This window comes from Pinus tabuliformis, chromosome Q (assembly GCF_031772625.1).
Source record: "Pinus tabuliformis cultivar Carrire ecotype Pingquan chromosome Q, CPIR1, whole genome shotgun sequence".
Taxonomy (NCBI): domain Eukaryota; kingdom Viridiplantae; phylum Streptophyta; class Pinopsida; order Pinales; family Pinaceae; genus Pinus; species Pinus tabuliformis.
In genome coordinates, this window is record NC_142296.1 from 88,635,911 (window position 1) to 88,658,000 (window position 22,090).

The 22,090-nt window shown below is 35.0% G+C and overlaps 1 protein-coding gene across 2 annotated transcripts; it reads right to left on the reverse strand.

Annotated features, from left to right (window-relative positions):
* Positions 1-7,259: 7,259 nt before the first annotated feature.
* LOC149218386 (xylose isomerase-like) lies at positions 7,260-19,190 on the reverse strand. 2 transcript variants are annotated; one of them, XM_089383933.1, is made up of 21 exons: positions 19,040-19,190; positions 18,870-18,944; positions 18,334-18,450; positions 16,794-16,868; positions 16,544-16,673; positions 16,253-16,344; positions 15,838-15,888; positions 15,572-15,651; positions 15,404-15,458; positions 15,039-15,140; positions 12,150-12,201; positions 11,905-11,950; positions 11,719-11,774; positions 10,988-11,039; positions 10,682-10,761; positions 10,507-10,577; positions 10,329-10,369; positions 8,289-8,388; positions 8,122-8,193; positions 7,717-7,794; positions 7,260-7,604 (listed from the first exon to the last, which is right to left on the reverse strand). In XM_089383933.1, exons 1-21 carry the CDS (start codon positions 19,106-19,108, stop codon positions 7,569-7,571), a joined length of 1,530 nt encoding a protein of 509 aa, XP_089240059.1. In that variant the 5' UTR covers positions 19,109-19,190; the 3' UTR covers positions 7,260-7,568. The 2 variants fall into 2 exon arrangements, with proteins under 2 accessions (XP_089240059.1, XP_089240060.1); XM_089383934.1 differs by lacking the exons at positions 18,870-18,944; positions 19,040-19,190 and adding an exon at positions 18,665-18,770.
* Positions 19,191-22,090: the final 2,900 nt, after the last annotated feature.

Consider the following 22,090-nt stretch of genomic DNA (forward strand, 5'->3'; position numbering starts at 1 on the left):
AAGTTTTTCCCTCAAAGCATCAAGATCTAGCTCGAGGGTGGCCAACTATGAGAAGGACTGCAACATAGTTGATCCTATGGTTGGGTGGAGTTAGGTTCACCCTTCTTCAATTCTAGTTTATATGTACATGCATTTACCTTTTAGAAAATTTATCATGGTTGTAGCAATTATACTATTTGGCTATAGTTTTTTATATGTATTAAATTTTGTAAAACCACTGGTTGAGGAAGATATGATTCCTAAATTCTACTTGAAACATGTCATGTTGGAATTATTGTCATAACTATTCTTCTATGATGTTTCAGAAGTTGAAACTTGGACCATAGAAATCTTAATGATCCTCTAGTCCAAATTTCAGATCTTGGGTCCCAAAATTTTAGGAAATATGATCAGTGGAAGTTGGGATTCCTAAATGCATATTTAAACAAGTCATGTTGGAATTTTTGTTATAAGTTTTCTTCTGGGAAGTTCCAAAAGGTAAAATTTGGACCATAGTGAGAGGAAATCTCGCTAAACCTATAGTCCAACTTTCAAATTTTGGGTCATGATATTTAGGAAATATGATTAGAGGAAGTCGAGCTTCTTGGATGCTCCTAAAGTCATGCATCAAATAGGTCATGTTGGTAGTTCTACTATAACTTTTCATTTGGTAGGTTCCAAAGGCTAAAACTTGGACCATAGTGAGGGGAACTCTCACTAATCATCCTATTCATTTTCAGAACTTGGACTACTATAATTTAGGGTATATGCCCTGAGGAAATTGCTATATTAGTTTGCATGGAAAGTTTTTGAAAAAAATGCCTAAATGGCTTAATGATTCATTGCATACAAATTTTTTGATGAAATGCCCCAATGAAAATGTTGTTTCATGGATGGGGATACTAATTTTGTATGTTAGCATTGTTATATGATAATACTCTTGTAGTTGATCTATGCCTCTTTGCATGCAAAGCATTTGAAGAAATGTATTAAAAATGTTTTACTACAATATGCATACAAACTATTTGATAAAATACATTAAAGACAAAAATCAAAAGTTGCATGATTGAGTGGTATATTTCAGTTAGTATGTTATAAATGGAATCGGAGAAATGTTTCTTATTTGATTTCATACAAAATGTTTGACAATGTTTGCAAGAAAAAGACTATTTAATTGGTTTTATACAATGTATTTAAAAAAAAGTTTACATATGAAATATTTTAAAAAATGTATGAGAGATGAAAATAATGTATTTGCCAATGCGATTACAATAAATTTAATAAAAATATGTGACACTTCACATATAACTATGAGCTATACCCAAGTACTTACAAAAAATTAATGATGCTTTGACATAGGCACTCCCTTCAATCCAACATTTTAAAAACTTGGGCAAACGCTTACCACTCTGCAGAACCTCAATGCTCCCTTCAATCTAGCTTTCCAAATCTTAGTGCTTCTATGCCTTAGCACGTCATCACATGTTCATATCACGTGTCTAGCTATTCAGTGGAATCCACAAAATCCATTAACAATAAAAAAAATCATTGCAAATATGAGCTCCTTCAATCCCTTGGATGATAAACTTTTCCGTCAAAAATTGGAAATTTCTATGTCGATTGGTCATGGCATCTAACATATATCGGTATATCGATATTTCTAATAATGTTGATGCAATAAAATAAAAAAATCCCCTGGATGAGAAACTTTTCCATCAAAAATTGGAAATTTCTATGTCAATTGGTCATGCCATCTAAAATATATCAGTATATCGATATTTCTAATAATGTTGATACAATAATTAAAAAAACAAAACAAAAAACCATTGATGTGGCAAGGTCATGGTGGACGAATGTCGATTATCACCAATTATCATGTCAAACAACGTTATTGGGTTGAGGAGGGCTAAGCCTCAGTTTTTGGCCTTTTAAACCGGGATATCGAGAAACACCTAAAATCAGCTAACAATGAAAATTCTCACAAAAATTTGAGCTTTTGAAATACAAATGACGACAAATATTGTTGTCATATGTTGGAAAACAAGATTGAAGCACTAGAATATCAATATATTCATGCTTCTGAAGAATATAACTTCATAAAAACTTCTAGTATGGCGATATGCCAATACTTCAAACCTTGATCACTTGGAGCTATAACAAGGTGCCTTAATAGCTAAGCGATAAGACTAGGCCAGTTCACCAACGAAGTATGTGTAATCCCCTTTACGCTTCTTTGAAATCCCCTTTACGCTTCTTGGAAATTTCATTCCTAGCCATGGGATAGTACAAACTCTACAATTTATCAATAGGTTTCACACACAACTACTATAAATCAAGCACTACAATGCAAGCAATATCAATACAGTATATTTGGCCAACAAGGAATGAAAGCATCTTTCGAAATAGAGGAGCATTACTCTCCAATATTTTTTACCACTGGAAATTTAGCAAAGCGCATTCCACTATTCCAAAACCACCCAAGGCTCCTAGAGTTACTGATATGAAAATTGTTGTGGATATTCCGCTGGACAATTTGTCACAACAAATCTGATAAATATAAGATAGAATCTGAAAATCTATACTATAAGGGTTAATTTTCCTTAAAATTTTGGATTTGTTAATTATTGTTTTTCTGCTTATGCATGCAACAGATAAAATGTGGAAAATAGGGAACAATGAAATACAAACACACACCAAACACGATGGACACCAAGATATCATTTGGGAAACCCTTTTGGGAGAAGACCAAACTGGAAGGTGAGGTTGCTTTACTCTCTTGTTTTGGAATGGAAATAATGCAGATACAAAGGAGAAGGCACTCTCTATAGAGTTGCTTGAGACGTGGTTTATGGCCTACTACAGAACAAAAACCCCCTCTGTTATGCTCTCACTTTATCCATACATAGTTACTATGCTTTGCAATAGAATAAAATGCAAGTAAATAGAGCATAACCCCTTTTCCTCCTAGTGGCTTGATTATAACACAACTTGATAGTCAACTAGAAGTTAAATTTGACCTATTCAACTCTCAAAATGAGTTGTAATTCAACCCTTCTAGAATCATCTTCATCATTTCCACGTGGCTATCCCATTTTCCATGAGTAATGAGGGATTGCATGGCATCCTCTTGAATTATGGTGGTCAATCACGATAGGTCAATTTCTAGGAAGCATAACTTTGCATCTGAACACCTATTGACATCTTTCTTGGACCATTAGAAAGGTTAACATCAAGGGGTGTGGTACTTGGAAAAAAAATCACCCTCATAAAATTTTATTTAAGACCTCACACTGGCCATGAAAGGTTTCTAACCTCAATTCTCCAAATTGGGTCTCGCCACTAAAACTGCTCCTATAAGATAATTTATTTTATTTTTACACCCTAAAAGCATCAATATGGATGACAAGCGATATAATGATCTAATCTCGATAAATTATTTTGCATCCAAACCATGACCCTACAAGAACGAAATGAATTTTTAAATTGAGCATCTTAAGGTAACCCTAGTATAAATGGTGTAGGGGGTGTGGTTTCTTCTCCCAAATCGAGACACTCTCCTTCAAGCTAGGCCTATGCATTACCAACAGTAAAAAAGTAGAGTTACTAGGACTCCAAAGTCATAGTAGGAGGGCTAAATGGCTCAATGAACTCATCAAACATTCTTCATCAAGCAAAGCCTGAGAGATACTAAGGAAAATCTAAACCAATTCTATGGTTTCTCCATCACCTATATTTTCAATGTTGAACATAAACAAAGAGAAAGTGGCTAAAGAAGTTGTCATATTGGAACTTGGAATACTTGGGATAAAGCGTAATGTGGAGGAGAATATTTCATACCACACCATATAATTGTTTTGAATTCTAAGGAATTGGGAGATGTAATTGTTTACTTAAATAATTATGCCAAAAATACAATTTTTGGAAGTTTTGCCAACATTTGAATCATTTTCAAATGAGATATATAGTTTATGTACAAACTATGCCCATTAGCATGTAACTATGCTTAACTAGTTCTAAGATCCATATATGGATATCTAGTCATCAAAATGTTCATTAGTATTCCTTTTATAAATAAATAAGCAACTCTTTTCATTGGAAAAAAAGAAACTTTAACGTACAAAATATGTTGGAATGTTGTATCCTAATATAGCAATACATGTTACCTTTTATCTAATCGATTTTTAAACATGGCATCTTTCTTATTAGAAATTGCATATTTAAAATAAATATTGCCACACACCACCATTAATAGTCGTTATCCCTTATTTCACACATGATACCTACAATCAATGTAGTCTCTTTGTGAGCGCTACATCCATGTATTTTTCCTTAGTAGTCCTCGAAAAATTCAACCACCTATAGTGAAAGACTTCTAGAAATTGGTCAAAGATATTCAACAAACTAGAAAATTAATCAAAGGACACCAAGAATGTCATGTCTTTGATAGATGCAAGTCAATATCTCTTTGATTCTAAGTTTGTCTTTGTTTCACATATGATATTTAAGAAACTCAACAATTGATGTAGTGCCCTTAATGAGTGCTACATCCATATATTTATGCTTTTTATTTGTTGAAATATCCAACCATCTATGGTGGAAGATCCAAAGGAAATGGACAAAAGGATTTAACAAATTAGAGATTCATTAATGAATGGACTCAAACAATATAACCTCTTTTGATAGATAGAATTCAAACTATCTTCCTTGGAAAAACATGTCTAAAACAATAGTAAACAAATTTATAGCACTCATACCTTAATTCCTTAATCTTGATAAGGAGCTAAACTTTAATTTGATTGGCTAGAGTCGTTGAGTTCATTGACCTTCATGTAAGATACCTCAGGGTTGCCCCTTTACATTGGATACTTTTGTTGAGTGCTTCATTCAATGTTTCCATTGGGTCATGCAATATAATTAGCACTCACAAGTTTACACTAGGTACTATTTGCAAAATGTTGGGAAGTGCCTAGGGTGTACCACTACTAAATGTAGGGAATAACCAAGGGTTTTCCAAGGAGGTTTTGCTTGGAAAAAGCAAGAAAGAAACTAAACTGAAATTGACAAAGTAACAAATTTATAACTTGACAAACAATCTTCTAAATTCCTAAAAGAAACAAAATTGTGTAAAAAATTTCATTCAGCAAAATACTTTGGTATAGAAAGACACAAAAGCTCTATCACATAATACAATTTATAGCAATTTTATAAATCAGTAATAATTGATGCTCTATCCACCAAGATTCCATTCTTATTGGTTTCCTCTTTGACTAGATAAAAGCCAATCTATCTTTCTTAGAAAATCAAAGACTTAAATAAGCTGAGAAACCTCATATCTCACTTCCACAATCTTAATTATAGCAACTAGATCAAATTTAAAATTCAATAACATAAATAACTGAACCAAAATTAATATTGATTATATTAATATTATAATAATCAATAGCATTGTGAATTGCTTTACAATTACACACAGAAAATAACAAATTTCTCACTTTGAAACGGTATCAAGATTTAAATGAACTCTTCAATTTTCAGTTAATTGTAAAACATGGAAATTACATATAAAACTTTCAAAGAGCAAATTAATTGTAAAACATGGAAATTACATATAAAACTTTCAAAGAGCAAAATACTTGTATGGGAAGGTACAAAAGGCTCCATCTCTTTTCCAATAAGGTCATCACTCACTAGTAACATTTACAAAATATGAAATCGTCCACCAAAACTCCATTTTCATTGGTCTACCCCACCTTAATGATAAGAATTTGAAAGAAATAAAGGCAGTTAGAAGTGTCAAATGAATAAAAGACAACAGATAAATCAAAATTCAGTGGGCTCCACAAACCTTTCTAAAAATTATAAAAACAATAAAGAAATGAGGGCAGTTAGAAGTGTCAAATGAATAAAAGACAACCGACTAAATCACTTATCAGTGGCTCCACAAACCTTTCTAAAAACTATAAGAACAATAAAAAGGGTAAAATGGGAACAAATTCCAAAGTCCATGAATATAAAATTACAAAACTTGGTTCTTTATGTGTAATTGAAATTGAAATGGATATGGAATTAAAAAGTCAAATTTTCAAATGAAATATAAATAAATAATATTAAATATTTAAATTATTAAATACCAAATATGTAAAGTGCATAATTACCAAATCATTAGACACGGAATATATAGTGTATATTTACCAATGTATAACATGTAAGGTATATAAGCATAGCGAGATAGCTTTGGATCACGGCTTAAGAAGTAGGGAAATTTCAGGGACTAGATTTACGGATTAAGTAGGGAAATTTCAGGGACTAAATTTACGGATTAAGTAGGGAAATTTCAGGGATTAAATTTATTTAATGAGTTAATTTTTTATGTATTTTTGCTAAACATATATTTGTCAATTTTTATTTTTGATTATAAATTATTTAACCAAATATTATAAGATAAAATTGTTTTACTTTAAATATCATTAAAATTTTATAAAAACTATATAATATCCTAAAAACTTTAGATATTTTTATGAAAATATCTTCAACATTTTATAGTTTACATATTAAGGATTAATAAGATTCACCGAGCATTTAAAGTTTGAATATTAAAGATTAATAAGATTCACTAAGCATTTTACACTTTTTCCATTCAATTTCGGCTACCCAGAAAGGACACTTGTTATTTATCTTGTAAGTTTTGGTGAGTTGGACCAGTCCTACTCAGTTTTTTTTCCCGAAAGGGACCAGTTTTCAACATAACTGGTCTAAACCTGATGGTTTAAACTGGAAATGGATGGGATCAAATAACGGCGTTGTCTACCTAAAAGTCGCCGTCGCCATCTGGCCATATTTTCCTCAAAAAATCTGATAATCTGAATGGTTGAATTCTGTTTTTATGTTTTTATGGTGGAAATGGATTCAGCACCATCAAAAACCCCAGGGCACCCAAAATCTTGAAACTTAACAGCTTTAACTCCGATTTCCCAAGATTTCTGCGGGATTTTATCAAAAATTTTCCCAGAATGCCCATCAAAGAACACCTAAGGTAATAGCCACCCATCAAATAACACGTAAGGTAATAGCTGTAACACAAATGGCAGAGGGTAGCCAGCTATATTGCACCTGGCAGTAAATCATTCGGGGAATGCAGGATTTTCCACATTAGTTGGAACGGCCAGGCAATTTTAACTCAATGGTAACAAAAAAGGGCATTACTAACACACAAAGTAGAGCATTACGATCATTATATGTACATCCAACTTGAAATTGGCTTCTAGCCTCATATGAACTGCTTTATAGTAAATGCATTAGCTTACTTGCACCTTTCCTGATTTAAATTTCATAAGCTGTACATGAGCTATATTGAAAGAAGGGAAAAATAGCAATGGCCCTTAGAATGTCACAAGAAGCACTAAAAATATGAAGATTTACATGTTCCCTGATCTTTGTGCAAAATATTTTTTACCACTTTTAACAATTTGAGCGGTCAAATATTAAATTTTGCACTCTATCAATTTTCTACAGAGATGATTTTGAACATGTCCATTCTTAAAAAATATGGGTGCATTATATGCAATAATCAACCAAATGATACTGTGAAATCACAGGTATGACTGGAAAATCATCTCGGCGAGTTCCTGCAAGAAAGAAATCGGTAATAAATATATTGGAAGACATTTTTTAGGAATCTAGTAATTGTTCCCAAAAGAATCACATATGCCAATTCATAAATGATCCATAAAATATCACCTGCTTCCCTGATGTGAGAGGAGGTTCACCCCACTCTATAGCTTTCTTCTCAAGTTCCTCAAAGCTGAGACTGCCTTCCTGTAAAAGAATATGCATAAAACAGATTAAAAGTTTACTTGGGAATCAGGTTCCTTGGGCAAAATATTAACAAAATTTCATTCGAAAAACTGCCGAGTTTTATCCAGTGTGGGTCTGAAAACTCCTGAGTTTATTCAGGAGTCGAAGTAATACTCCTGACTTTTTCTGGAGTTTTAGCTTTAGCCAAGTTGACTCAGCCCCGATTTGGCACCAAGTTGTGTACAAGATGGGAGTCCCAGTTTTGCTAATATATTCTACGGATCTCATAATGATGTAGACATGACTTAGAAAAAAGGACAGTAAATATATGAAATGGGTTGCGGTGACCTTAATTGAAGCTCCCAATTTTGAATCAAAGGATTCATAACGCTTTCGAACAAGCTCTGTTAATGTTCCATCCTGCACAGTGGAAAAGGCAAAGGTTATCATCAAGAATATTATTTAAGCAAAAGTCAAATCCTAAAAATATATTAGGAAAGAATACAGAAGTTCACCTGCAGCAGTTGTGCTGCATTTCTCAATCCTCGCGCCAAAGTGTCCATCCCTGATATATGAGCAATGAACAGATCTTCTACATCTACACTTTCCCTCCTCCTGTGTGAAAAAAAATTGAGAACATAGATAAGCTTGATATTATATCATCAACTACAATTCAATCTGCATTCCATAATTGCACCGGGAGTACTGAGGTCCTCTACGATTCAGTATGAGGAAGAACTTTGTCACAAAGACTCAGCTCTATTAAACATTGAGAAGGATCAATTTGTTGATGTGTAAACTTTTTTGATGTGTAGTGTGAGGACTTCAAGTTGTTTCCTTTTTAGTTAAGTCAATTAGTAAGTGGCTCCCTCTATTTCTTTCCCGTGCGTGTTTGTGTATTTTAAAGGTGTTTTTCTTTGTTAACTATGGATTTCATGGTATAATGGAATCGGTTTCCCTAACCTATTAATGCTTCCCAAAATCTGATCCGATTTCCCAGTAAATAGATACGGGTCTGATTGCCAAAAACAAAGCCGACAAAAAGAGAGCAAAAATTTGGAGAACTGGATCCAGATCGCTGAGCTTACGATTCCTATACGTTTTGGAGTCAGATATGGGGCTAAATCTAGCAACTAAGGTAACTCTGCCAGAAATTGCTCAGCCGTTTTTAAGTGATTTCCTGGAACATCTGGGGCAATTTTCCAAGTGTCCAGAAACTGCCGGCAGTTTCCAGCAGGTTTACTTTTTCTAAAGCTCCAAACTAGAAGAAAAAACAGACCCTAACATGTAAAATAAAAGCCATACAAAGTGATGAAAATCTCTTCTGACTTCTGATTTTTCTAAGAGAGAAGCAAACTAACAAAAAGAAGAGCATTACAGCAGGGTTTTTAGGCAGATTTTGTTTGAAAAGATGTTCCCATTTCTGGAAGTCATTCCTACTGTTTCCCCATTTCCTGTAGTTTCCCATGCAAACTGCCCAAGTTTCCAACAATTTTACACTCTTGTCGTTACCAGTTTCCTGCCATTTCCATTTCCAATAGTTGAAAACACATTCATGTAGACACAAATAGGTTACTCCTCAATTCACCACCTGAGACAGTCCAGCAATGAGGACAAAATTTCATTTGAATAGTATGCATGCCAACCTCTACCCAGTAAGTTAACCAGCACAAAGGTTTCGGACACCAATGGAAGTAAAAAAGATATAAACAGTACTAATGTGGAACAAAATCCCATTGGGATACGCCAATATAGTAAGACAGCTTGCGCTCCTGGAAATGACATAAATAACAACCACCAGCCAGAGAGGACACAAAAAGCATGACAGCAGAATGCCACATAGATAACAACCACAAGCAAAAGAGGGCTTACATGACAACCACAGGAGAACACCACATAGATAACAGCCACAAGCAAAACAGGGCCCACATCACACCAAAACCACCAATGATGTTAATACCAGAGTGAGGGAGGATATTATCAAATCAATGAAGAGAGTCGCACCCCAGGAACGAGAGTAGTAATGTGAAACAAAATCCCATTATACGATTATGCGACTATAGTGAGATAGCTTAGAAATTCAGGCATCGCATAGATTCAAGCTGGAGAGGACCCATAAGGTATGACAATAAAAGAAATACAATGACATGAACCATGAGTGCTATAAAAATTTCATCCTTTTTGATCTAGAAATAAAGCAACTGAGTTTAAATCATGGAGTCAAATATCATTGAAACTATGCTACTAAAAAATTAACAGCTAGGGGTTAGTTTGAACTATGACATTCGTAGGTCTACACATAACAGGTCAGTATCAATTTTCAAACAAAACTCATCCATTCATGTCATCCAATGAAATTTGTTGTCTAAATACAAAGTGGTGAATTTCAGTTGGTTGTCTTGAACATGTAAATCTTCTATGGCCGGCCACAATGAGGAATGTGTAAGTTGAGGACTTCCACAGTAACAGTGGTATCATTTGAATATATTGAACATGTAAGTCCTTTATTGTTGGCCATGAGGAATGTGTAAGTTGATGACTTCCAGGGTACTTACAGTTTTGCATCAAAGTTGAAACCACCAGGTGCAAGCCCTCCCTGCATAGAAGGTAGAGATGCCATGTAAGTAAAGAGCACAATTTTCAAACTTAAGTAGGGCTTTACATTTTTCATAATGTTCATAAATATTAAAGCAAGTAGAGACTTCTCTGGCTAGAAAGCAAGTAGAGGCCTACATTTTTTATAACAGTCAACATGATCAAAGTTGCTTCACTAATATCTGTGAGAAATTGATCAGTATCCCAACCTAGAGAGAACACAAAATATCAAACATTAGCTCAAAAAAGGAAGTGATCCATTCTTGAATATGGAAACATCAGTCAAATAACACAGGACTATAGGCCCCGTTACCTGTCTGGGCATCTCCAGTGTTTGCATCAATATTACCAAGCATCCCATAAATTCGTGTCATTTCCAGCTCATGATGACAGCTGAAAAGAAGTCATTATGATTTAATTCCCAAATATATCATCCAGTTTACTACTGGACTGTAAACATTCAGAATTAAGCATAAAATGTGGTCGTTGGGAGAGATCACAAGGAAATGTAACTATGAAAGACTAATTAACTGACAGACTCTGCACTGACTTTACCAGATACCAATGACCCCAGAGTTAGCAGTTTCATAAAAATTTACATAGTGGGAAGTTTGCTTACCTGTGCCCAGAGAGGGTTGCATGGTTGCACTCAATGTTCAATTTAAATTCATCTGGATTGCAGCCCAGCCATGTCAAGTGCGAAAATTGATTAGCAACTAAAAATAGTACATGTTAAAACTTAAGAAAAGCAATTTCGAAAATCATTCCCAAACATGGTTTACAGGAGAACATAGAATTAGAGGGAAGATTATGAACCTATGAAACAAGGAATATCCCCAAACACAATCCCTTCACATGCACATAATGACAAAAAGCCAAAAGTCCAAAGAAATGCCACCGGGAAACTTCCATGGCCAAATTCCTTACGGGAAAAGGAAAGACTTCATTTTGTAATAAAAAACTACAGGAACTATGTACATGCAACATTGTGACGAATTCAAGCATGGTTTTAAACAGGCATCAGCAAAGTCCAACCATGTCAAATGCAGTGGAGCCAGAATTAAAAAAAAAAATAAGAGCATGAAATTTCTTTATAAATTATATGAATTCATTAATACAAATGTGCTGTTGTAACCAAAGGATAATGGACACAATGTGAAGATCTTAAATATATGATGTAATCATTGGATGGATTACTTCAAAGTTAAAAAAAAAATGGTATGTGCAGTTGGGAGGCTAGATGTAAGATCAGACAAATTATATGTGCAGTTAGGAGGCTGGAATACTTTACAGAAGCATATGCAATGCTCTGACTAAAGAAAACCATTCGAGAATCATCAAAATACACACCTGCAAGGCCATATCTCTGCAGGAAACCCATTGTTGTTGCAGCATCCCAGTCATACCTGGCAAAAAGGATAACCAAATCTTAAGTTACCATTAAATCTGTCAACTTCTAAAAGTGGAACAAAAAGCATGGGGATGAAGACAGAAAACAATGAATTCATATAAAAATATTAAAGGAACGATATTTACTGGTGTTTTGTAGGTTCTTGTGGTTTGGGTTCAATTAGAAGAGTTCCTGTAACCAAAACTAGAAGGCTTAGCCATGCTAAAGACAAGTAGAAAGCGAAAATGAATATCCCCTCGATCAAGCTTTGCAGATATTGTAAGTTTGACATAAACTAAAGCAAGGCACTGCTTTCCTTCTCACTGGGAATTTGACCCAAACTCAAATTTTTCTAATTTGCTAGAAGTATAGGCCTAAGAAAAAATATTACCATTGAAGCCTATACTCTTCTTCCAATTGACTGCTGCTTGTAGAAACCTAGCCTGCAGATTGACATAGTACCATTTTTAACAAAAAACTGCAAAACACGAAAAATCCAGGCATGGAGCATCCATTATACAAGATACAACAAAATGCTTTCTTTCAATGTTAAGAGTCTAACCTAAAAAACGATACTGTTATGTACCTGACACAACTTATTTTTAAAATTGCTCAAAATTATATGAAATAGGAGGCAGAAAATAACTCGTGACATTTACCATCACAGTAGTTTGTAGCAAAGGTTAATAACCAACCCCACCAATAAATCATTTTTACTGGTGGCAGGTTAAATCCATCTTAACTGTAGTATGCTGTTAAAATTGGCAACTAGGGCCAATCTCCATGTGGGTCATCTTATTTATGGCAGCTGAGCTTTTTTATTTTCTTGGGTCCCTCTCATCGAGAGGTGTAGGATTGATCTAAAGATCATCTGATTCCGACAAGTATTCATGGAGATATGAATTTATTTGTGTTATGGGACAATTCGTCAAGGCAGCCAGCAACCAAATTGCCCCCACTTGTGCTCAACGTTTTAGTATAAATAGAGGTGCCTTGAAGGTCATTTGTACACAAACTTCTTGTGATCTCTTCCTCTCTACTTGTCTTGGGTTTTGGTGGGAGGAGAGATCCTAAGACGACAATGCTGCCCTAATGGAGAAGATGCCCTAAAACGCAGTAATGAAGATGATGCCCTAAAACGCAGTCATGGAGAGGATGCCCTAGCTCAACGATGTCATGGAGAAGGCATGCCCTAGATCTGAACGCTGCCATGAGAAGGAAGAGTCTTGGACGTGCCCTAGCCACAGTCAAGAGGGGTAGTAAAAGTGTAAGCCCTCAACGCAGCCAAGAAAAGGGTCTTCTATCTAAGGGAGTTTCAACGCTATCCAAGGAGCCCTAGAGGAAGCCCTAGCCGCAGAAATTAGGAGGACGTTTGCAGCCCTATGGACGCTGTTAAGAGGGATATGCCATGCCCTCATCCACTATGCTAAAAGAATCAAGGACGCAGTCAAAGGAGGTCTTAACTTGTAAAAGACTTTGCTGTCATGAGGAAGCCCTACTGCCTAAACTGCTGATCTAAATCAAGGCAGCCCTAAACACTGTCTTTAAAAGATGTTCTAGCCGCAGTAGGAGGAGAGTCCTAGCAGCCATTAAGGGAGAGGTATAGCTGCTGTGAAAGGAAGGTCTGATCGCAGTCATAGGAGGCCTATTTCAGCAGTCAAAAGAACCTCAACCACAGCAAGAAAGAGACTGATCAGCGTGTACATTTGAGAGCTGTTTCAGGGGTCAAATTAAAGGGCTGAACTGCTTGCTGGTAGGAGGTTTGAGTGAGCTCTTGCTGGAAGGATATCAGCCACTCTATAGGCTGTCATAATCATGTTTTAAGGACTGTTAGGAGACTGCACCTTGGACCTGTTAAAGGAGTCTAGCTGCTCTGCTAGGCTGTAAGCCATAGCAAGCAGCTAAGACTGGTGAGTGCAATGGCACGATGGGTGCAGCATTGGGTGCAGCTCAGTGATGGGAGCAGCACTGTGATGAGAGCAGCTCAATGATTGAGTGCAACACAGTGACAAGTGCAGCATGATGATAAGGTGCAGCAGTATGATGTGTGCAGCATGGTAATGAGGTCCAGCATGATGATTGAGTGCAACACAGTGAGGTGCAGCACAGTGAGGAACAGCATGGTGATGGAGTCACCTTGGATCAGTGGAAGCAGTATGCTTTCTACTCAGCTCAGATCAGCTACCTCATATGCTATCTTCTTAGAGAAGATTTCTGCTCTTATTTAGATAAGTCAATATGTTGACTTCTGATGTATATGTACTATCTCTCTCTGTTGAACTATTAAAGAACATATAAGAAGAATTGATCAAGGGTTTCCCCACATTGGCGTTTGTCCCTGGCTAGCACCACATCTTGTGTCCTCTTGTCTTGGCTTGTCTTCTGTGATTTATGTTTAGGTTCTATCTGCAGTTTACTTTAATGCTGATGTGATTGCTAATCTGGAAAAGATATTGAGCTAACTATGAAAATTGAAATAAATTGCTCTAAGCATAGAACATACCTAAATTTAACATATGCATACACCCAGCTGGCTCATGGTTGAGCTGGTGCCTTGTTGAATGAAGTTCTTTACCCAACTTTTACCATCAAAGTAGTTTGTGGCAAAGGCTCAATCAACCAACTCCAACAACATATTGCTTTAAAAGTGATTCACTCCTTGACTAATTTAATCATTTCGAATTTGCTTTCCTCCTTTATTTATCCCTTAATATTTTATTAATTTTACCAACAGTTATTTGACTAATTTAATCATATTTCACAATGGTCTCCTGAATATTTTACTCCCTTTCACACCAGTTATCTATTATTTTCACTCTATAAACTTTCAGCCTAGCACTGTCCCTGACAATGGGTGGAGTCACGAGTGTCCACTAGAAATGTTGGACAAACAAAAAGTCAAAAATCTTACACAGTTTATTTCCAGAAAATTCAACATCAATGTTAAGCTCATCTGTGCTGTAGTATACATTGAAGAGATTCATGTCAATGATACAAGTCTGACTGAGTGTAAATTTGTCTAGAAAGGGGTTCCCTTGAACAAACAAGCATGACCATCTTGCTATCCACACATTTCTTCTAGTTTACACAAGCAAAAACATGAAAGAGAGCATATGTGAATTCTCAAAGGAAATGAAATACATCAAATAGTGAAAGTTCTGGCATGATTCATAGTTAGACCTCGAAACAGGAAAATCCAGCAGTAACTTTAAATTGAGCTTTCACAACAGAATACAGATTGGACCAGGAAGAAAAAAAGAGAGTTTCATGATGCACAGACCATATGGTCAAGTTCCTTTTTCAGATCAGTATTCAGCAAAGTTTGATAGCCCTCTCTTCCACCCCAGAAAACAAAATTCTCTCCCCCTAGTTCATTTGTCACCTGAAAGTGCCACAACGATGTGAGTGTCCTCAATTAAGCAGAAAATGCAATTGCCATGAATCAAACAGAATCTGCTATGGTTTCAACTTAAGCTTGAACGCTGTCCAACAAGCTCATCCACGATCATGAAAGAAGTAATGTTTTTGCCCTAGGCAACAAGATTACTAGTAAAGCATAGATGCTAAAAAACTACATTTTCATGCACTTCAGAGACTTAATTGCACACCCCAACCCCTAAACAGGCATTAAAAATATATTTATACCTCCATAGCTTTCTTGACTTGAGCTGCAGCATATGCATAGACATGCATATCTGGACTGAACCATCAGACAAGGAAGAATTAAAAACACCAGTACAGAGATATGAAAAATGCCAGTATTAACCTATCCATTTAAAAATGATCAAACGCTATAAATCTTAATTCAAGAACCTTGTAGCAGCTCCATGCATGTAGCGGGGATGCATAAACAACTGGGCAGTTCCCCACAGAGGACGAATTTCAGTTCCTTCCTGCAATCAACAGACAGCAATATTAAAAGAAGCAACTAATCAAAACATAAATAGCTAGGATTTTATGAAGAAATAGAGAAATTTGAAAACGAGTATTCTGCACCTAACCATTTCAAATCAAATATTAAGTCTAGCTGTTGTATCGTTTGTGCATTAAAAAAAGGAATAAAATGCTGATCTTCTTACCTGAAGCTGCTTGGCAAGAGCAACAACAGCATCTAGATTGGCATTTGATTCCTAAAATCAGATACATAAGCATATAAGGGTCAGAATTTCTTGTTCCATATGCTCTATCAAGTACATTGTTTAACACAATTAGCATCCCGCTATGGAAAATGACAAATATTTCAAGAAAAGACACGTAAAATAATTTAACTAAATCCTCTTATGCTCCAATATCTGGATTATTAACCTAGAAATGCATAGGAATCAAATAATGTTTCTATTTATACCTTTATACTACCATATTATCAGAGTTAGTCCTCTAGCAATGCATAAAAATAAATTTTGTAGTGCACTACGAATATCAAGCTTCTTGCTTTATACATTCAATTTATTGAATATTTATACTTTTACATGAAAAGCTTGCTGGAGGACTTACTGCAAGTGTTCTTCCATCAGGAGCAATATCCCGGTCATGAAAGCACCACCTCTCAACTCCTAACTTCTTGAGAAACTCAAAATTTGCTCTCACTGTATAAACAAGTAACTTGCAGGTTCAGGGAATAAACACCTCATCTAATAATGCAGCATAAAATAGAAGTGATATATGTGTAATGTTTAATACAATCCAAAGAAGAAACCATCAATGAACAAGGTCCATACAAGCACAGCAATGCTTGCATTCTTAAAGAGAAATCAAAGGGCGAAAAAATCAACAAACTAATCTTACTTCTGCGTAGAGCAATAGCCAATGAGTTTGTGCCATCTTCCCATGGCCAGCTCTTTGTTGGAGCTCCAAATGGATCAGCACCGGTCCCACGGAATGTGTGCCAGAAAGCAACACTAAATCTCAACCAATCCTGTAATTATAACAACAAGGATTAATGATGCATATGAGTAGGCATCATTCTGAAATTCAACTGATGATACAAGATATAGGCAGCAGAAATGGAAACATTTAAAAGAATTATAATATCTACCTTCATTTTCTTTCCAAGAATCTCTTCTTCTGCATTATACCACTTATATGCCAGAGGGTTCTTACTCAACGGACCCTAAAAACAACCACACAAACGAAGAATAGAATTTCAATTAAATTAGTCGATCCAAAAACACAAAAGCAAGACCCTTCCCATATAACCACAAATTAACTATTTATCATTGACAAAAGATGACAGACATTGAAATGGGTTTCATCCAAGTCTTGCCTCGTAATATTTAAAAGTAAATTTTTTACAGTCACAAGGTAACAGTTGGATCTATAAATTAGTGAATGAATGCTCTTCTTTAAAAAATGAAATATACATTATATTTTAGTATTTTACTCATCTTGATAAAGATCATGTCATAGGTAACCATGACATGATCCAGGCTTTTGTTTTTGTACTTGTGTCTAATTTTACATCTTTTTGGTTGCTGAAACTTTGGGTATCCTCTCAAATAATGAAATATACTTGTATTATATTTTTTACTCATGTTGATAAAGTTCATGTCATGGGTAACCGTGAGATGATCCAGTATTTTGTGTTTATGCTTTGTGTTTTTAATTTTACATCCGTTTTGTTGTTGGAGCTTTGGGTATCCTCTCTAAAGAATGAAACCTTCTACCTATTGTCATTAACCAATCCCTCCGTTAATGCTTCAGTTATAGTTTTTTGTAATGCAACTCAAAAGCATAAATAGATCTCACCGACTTATCTTAAATTTACCTAGTTTGTTTTTGAATTTTTGCCATACAGATTGATTTCCATGTGAAGTTCAAACTTATGATTTTCTAGTTCTTTTTCTTTCACCACCCTGAGCTAACATATAGGTCCAACAAGTCACTAATATGGAAAGATGGCAAATACCCCACCTCTGGCTCACATTTCGGTCCAAAAAACCACCGAGGGTCAGCGTCTAATTTCTAGGAATCTTCCATTGCCTGGTTTTAATATAAATGTAGATTTAAAGATTCTCTTTTTCTTCTAGTAAAGTTGAAATAGCTCCAATGAGTTCCTTATACTTCTAGCCAAGGAATTGATGTCCATCACCTTTAACTTTTTCTAAATCTAAACAAAGCGTATTCTTTCAGCCATCATGAATCAATGCAGCAACTCAAAATTGCCAAAGGAATCTTGTGAGAGTCTACATACTGGAGACAACTTACGTCACAATTAGATAATCAGATATGGCATTGGTTGATAAGACTTCTTCAACACTACTTAGTTGGATCTATTTTTTTGGTGCAAAGGTGGAGTAGGAGGGGGGTGTGGGGGAGCCCATTAGTCTCTCTGTGCATGCCCCAAAATGAGGGTAGACGCTACCCCTTCATGAGTTGGCTCATCAAATGGGTGAGAAAACATCAATTTATTGAAGTGCGGCTAAATAAGAGTTTTAGGGAAGTGGATTCACCTACTCTAGTCATAATTTACAGAGCTAACCATTAATCAAGACTCCTACCCTTTCCCTTGTCTGCAGCCAAGGATCATGGTTTTGAAATACCAAAAGTTATATCATTTAATGATAATAAGCCCATACCTCATAGTTTATCTTTCGAATCCCAGGAAAAAACTCGCCTTCCCACTCATGGGAAATGCTGGATTCAGATTGCAATCCAGCCTCAGCCTGACAAGTGATGTCAGCTACAATTTCATCCTGCTCACACAAAACAACAATTAAAATACAATAGCCAAATTGAAACAACATCTGACATATTCAAACTCATGTATATTACTGAAACATGCAGGAATAAACAAAAAACTGAAAAAATATCCCCAAATCCTGAAATCCCACAACCATGAAGATCGCTCAAAAATAAATAAATTTAAGTTCTTTTTCCAGTCCTGCATGTAAATATGCCAATACCCACATAAGGTGAAATGAAGCAAAATCTGAAAAAAAAAGTGGTTCCCGAGCTAATCAAAGGACTAAGATTGACCCTTCAGGACCAACCCTGCATTTGGGTTGATCGGGACCTTACTGATTTTATCAAACACGAACCCTTCCCATCATAAATGGATTAAAACTGATTAAAAAATCAGAAATTTTACGTCATCAACATAAAGTAAGCTTACCGTGGCAAGGCCTAGGGATAAAAGGCAGAAGAAAGAGAGAAGCAGAAGCCTTGTCATTTTCATTGTTGCAAGCACCTGTGACAACCATCGTCACAATTCAACAAAGATAAGGAAAAGGAATACTGTAATTCATTATCCTGCCAAATATTGTCCATGGAGGGAAAACCTACCTCACTTCCGTAGTTAAGCAGAGTCAGCGAAGCTCGAAAAACTTCCAGGCAATGTATATCGTAGAGCATGCATGGAGATAAATGTGAATAGACATCTATAGCTTTTAAAGAGACTGTAAAGTTTCGAAATTTGAGCACGACCTGGAACCCACCTTACGGTTCAAGTTCGGGATGCTGAGATGACGTGGATGGATTTGTGAGCTTGGATGCTGAGATGACGTGGATGGATTTGTGGCTTTTTACTGACACCGTGGATCTGACGTGTGATAGTTATCGTTTGGTTAGGCTTTAATCTTCAAGGTAAAAGATTTAGTAATCTGTTCCTTGTCTTATAGTTTGTTTACCAGATATTCAATATTTTTTTGTCATTTGAAATTTTGGAAATATCTTGTATAAATGATTTTAAAATGATTCCAAACAGGTCACCCAATATCAAGAAAATGAATATACCCATATAACATTTAATATATATATATTATTTTTATTTAAATTTTTGGAAATATCTTGTATAAATGAATATACCCGTATAACATTTAACGTATATATATTATTTTTATTTGAATTTTTGGAAATATCTTGTATAAATGATTCTAAACAAGTCACCATTATCAAGAAAAATGAATATACCTATATGACATTTAACATATATATTAAATTGGATCAATTCTAATTGAATTATATGACTATTAAAATTTTACATTTATTTATTTTAAATATCTTTTTGATATTAAAATTTTACATTTATTTATTTTAAATATCTTTTTGATATTAATAAATAAATATCTTTATATATTATTATGATGAGAAAATATTGATAATAATATAGAGTAAAATTATTAACTTCTATATTTTATAGATTAAAAATGAGTGGTGGCCATGGGAGGGGCAGGGGTACATGGATTATTCTTGGTTCCAATAGAAAAGTTGAAATATTTTCCATGTGGGTATTAGGAAGAGGTTCAAATAATTAACCAAAAGCTTTTGTACTTTTTTAATGTTTAGTTTTGGCTTATGCTCACAACCTGGTTAACTAAATGATTGTTGGGGATTCAAGAATTATATATGCTACCTTGTGGTAGCTATTTTTTTAGAGAAAGTAAATTGAAGATTATACTCAAAAGAATTCGAGAATCTCTCTCTAAGTTCCATTATTCTTATGTCTTTCATGTCTTATGACAGAGTAACCAAGAAGGTCACAAGATAGTGAACAAGAGAACTGGTTTGGCTTTGGGAACATTATGGATCAATGGGAAAGTAGAATTTCGATATATTCCATAAGGATGTGACTACGATTTTGTTTAAGGGTAGGTCCCACAAGAGTAAACCCCACATGGCACCTCCTCTTTTCTAGAAGCATGCAATCATAGAGTTTATATACAAAGGATAATAAGGGGAATAACAGATCCCCAGTGGTCACCATGAGGAGGTTAAGCAAGCGAATGAAATATAGCAGGTTGAATTTTGGAGATTGCAATCAATGGGAGTATGATAGTCATGGGAATCAAATCAATTTAACTCTCTACTATCATAATTGTATTATGGAGCCTGATGGGCCTCTAAATTAGACATAAATTAAGGCCCATTTATCCATCCTTCAGCGCATTAAACCCCTCTTTTTGCATTAGATAATGTATTTTTAACTTTTATATGTTCATTAGGAAGGTTTATGGATAATTGCATATTTGTGTCTAATATTATTTATTTTTGTGGAATATTATGAGAATATTGGGCAGATTATGAAGATTTGGAGAAGGAGATAATTTAGGGACTTGCTCCCTACTACACGAGGATCAATATTAAATAATAAATCAAGAAGATGTTTTGAAATTATTACACAGATTATGGAGCTCCAATGAATGAGAAAATTTAGGAATGTGTTCCCTGTCATTTAATGCAGATTCCTAGTATTGAAAACCAAATCCACTATTTGAGGGATTTTGGTGGGGAAAGCTTCCTCCTTTTCATGGGGAATGCTTCCTAATCATTTTGTATAAGTACCAAGTTGAATTTGCCTCTAGGAGTGGATTTTGATTAGGCTTTTTGTGGAGAGAACTCATATTTTTGCAGCTCCATTGTCATTTCTTGCAGGGATATAATTGTATTGATGGAAATAATGAAGATTGGTGCCATGTTCAGCTTCTAAATATTTGTCTCCTCCATAGGACTCTGAGTTTCCTTGGGCTTGGCCATCCCAGGAGCCTCATAACCCTTTTGTATCATTTACTTTTTTTCCTTTCACTTTTTATTCACATGTATCTCTTGTTCTTGTTTTTTTCTATTTCTGCATTTAGTATTGATAATTTCTTGTTGTAGGATTGGGCTAAATGGTTGAAGTAAGTTATTTTCATGATCACAAACATCATTTCATCCTTGGAACAACTTTGGAAGGTCATAGTAAACATTGAGTTACTTGATTAGTTTACTTATTCCCAAATCTAGATTTCTAGAAGTCCTTTGTGGCAAATAATAGTAAATTTCTGTTATTTTTTAGAACATGCTAACGAGCTTCAATCGAGTTGATTCCATTTGCATTAGATCACAAAAACATTTTAGTTAATAACAAAAATTATCCCATTGCATTTGCACTTGATTAGGTTAGACATTTGATAGATTTACTAGCTCACTAGTTCTCGAATTTCTAGATTTTAGACTAGTAATTTTCTGTTATTTTTTAGCATGAGTTAACAAAGGTCTTTTTGAGTGATTCCACTTGTAATGGAGACCTAAGACATCCTAGTCAATAACAAAATTTGTCCCATCCAATTTGGATTTGATTTGCTTGGTCATTCAATGAATTATAGTTTCATGTAGTAATCTGCAATTTCTTGTAGTAACTATAAGATCTCCTGTAGCAACCTTTCAACATGTATATACTTGCCCATATTCACTCAAGAAGCTTGGTTATTGTCCCTTAGGGTTGAATCAAGACCCCTAGACTCTAAATCAATGATTATGGAAGGCTAAAGACCACTTAGAATTTGTCTCTTTACCCATGCAAAACATTTCAGCGATTTGAGCTAATGGACATATTTATGAAATGGATAATACAAT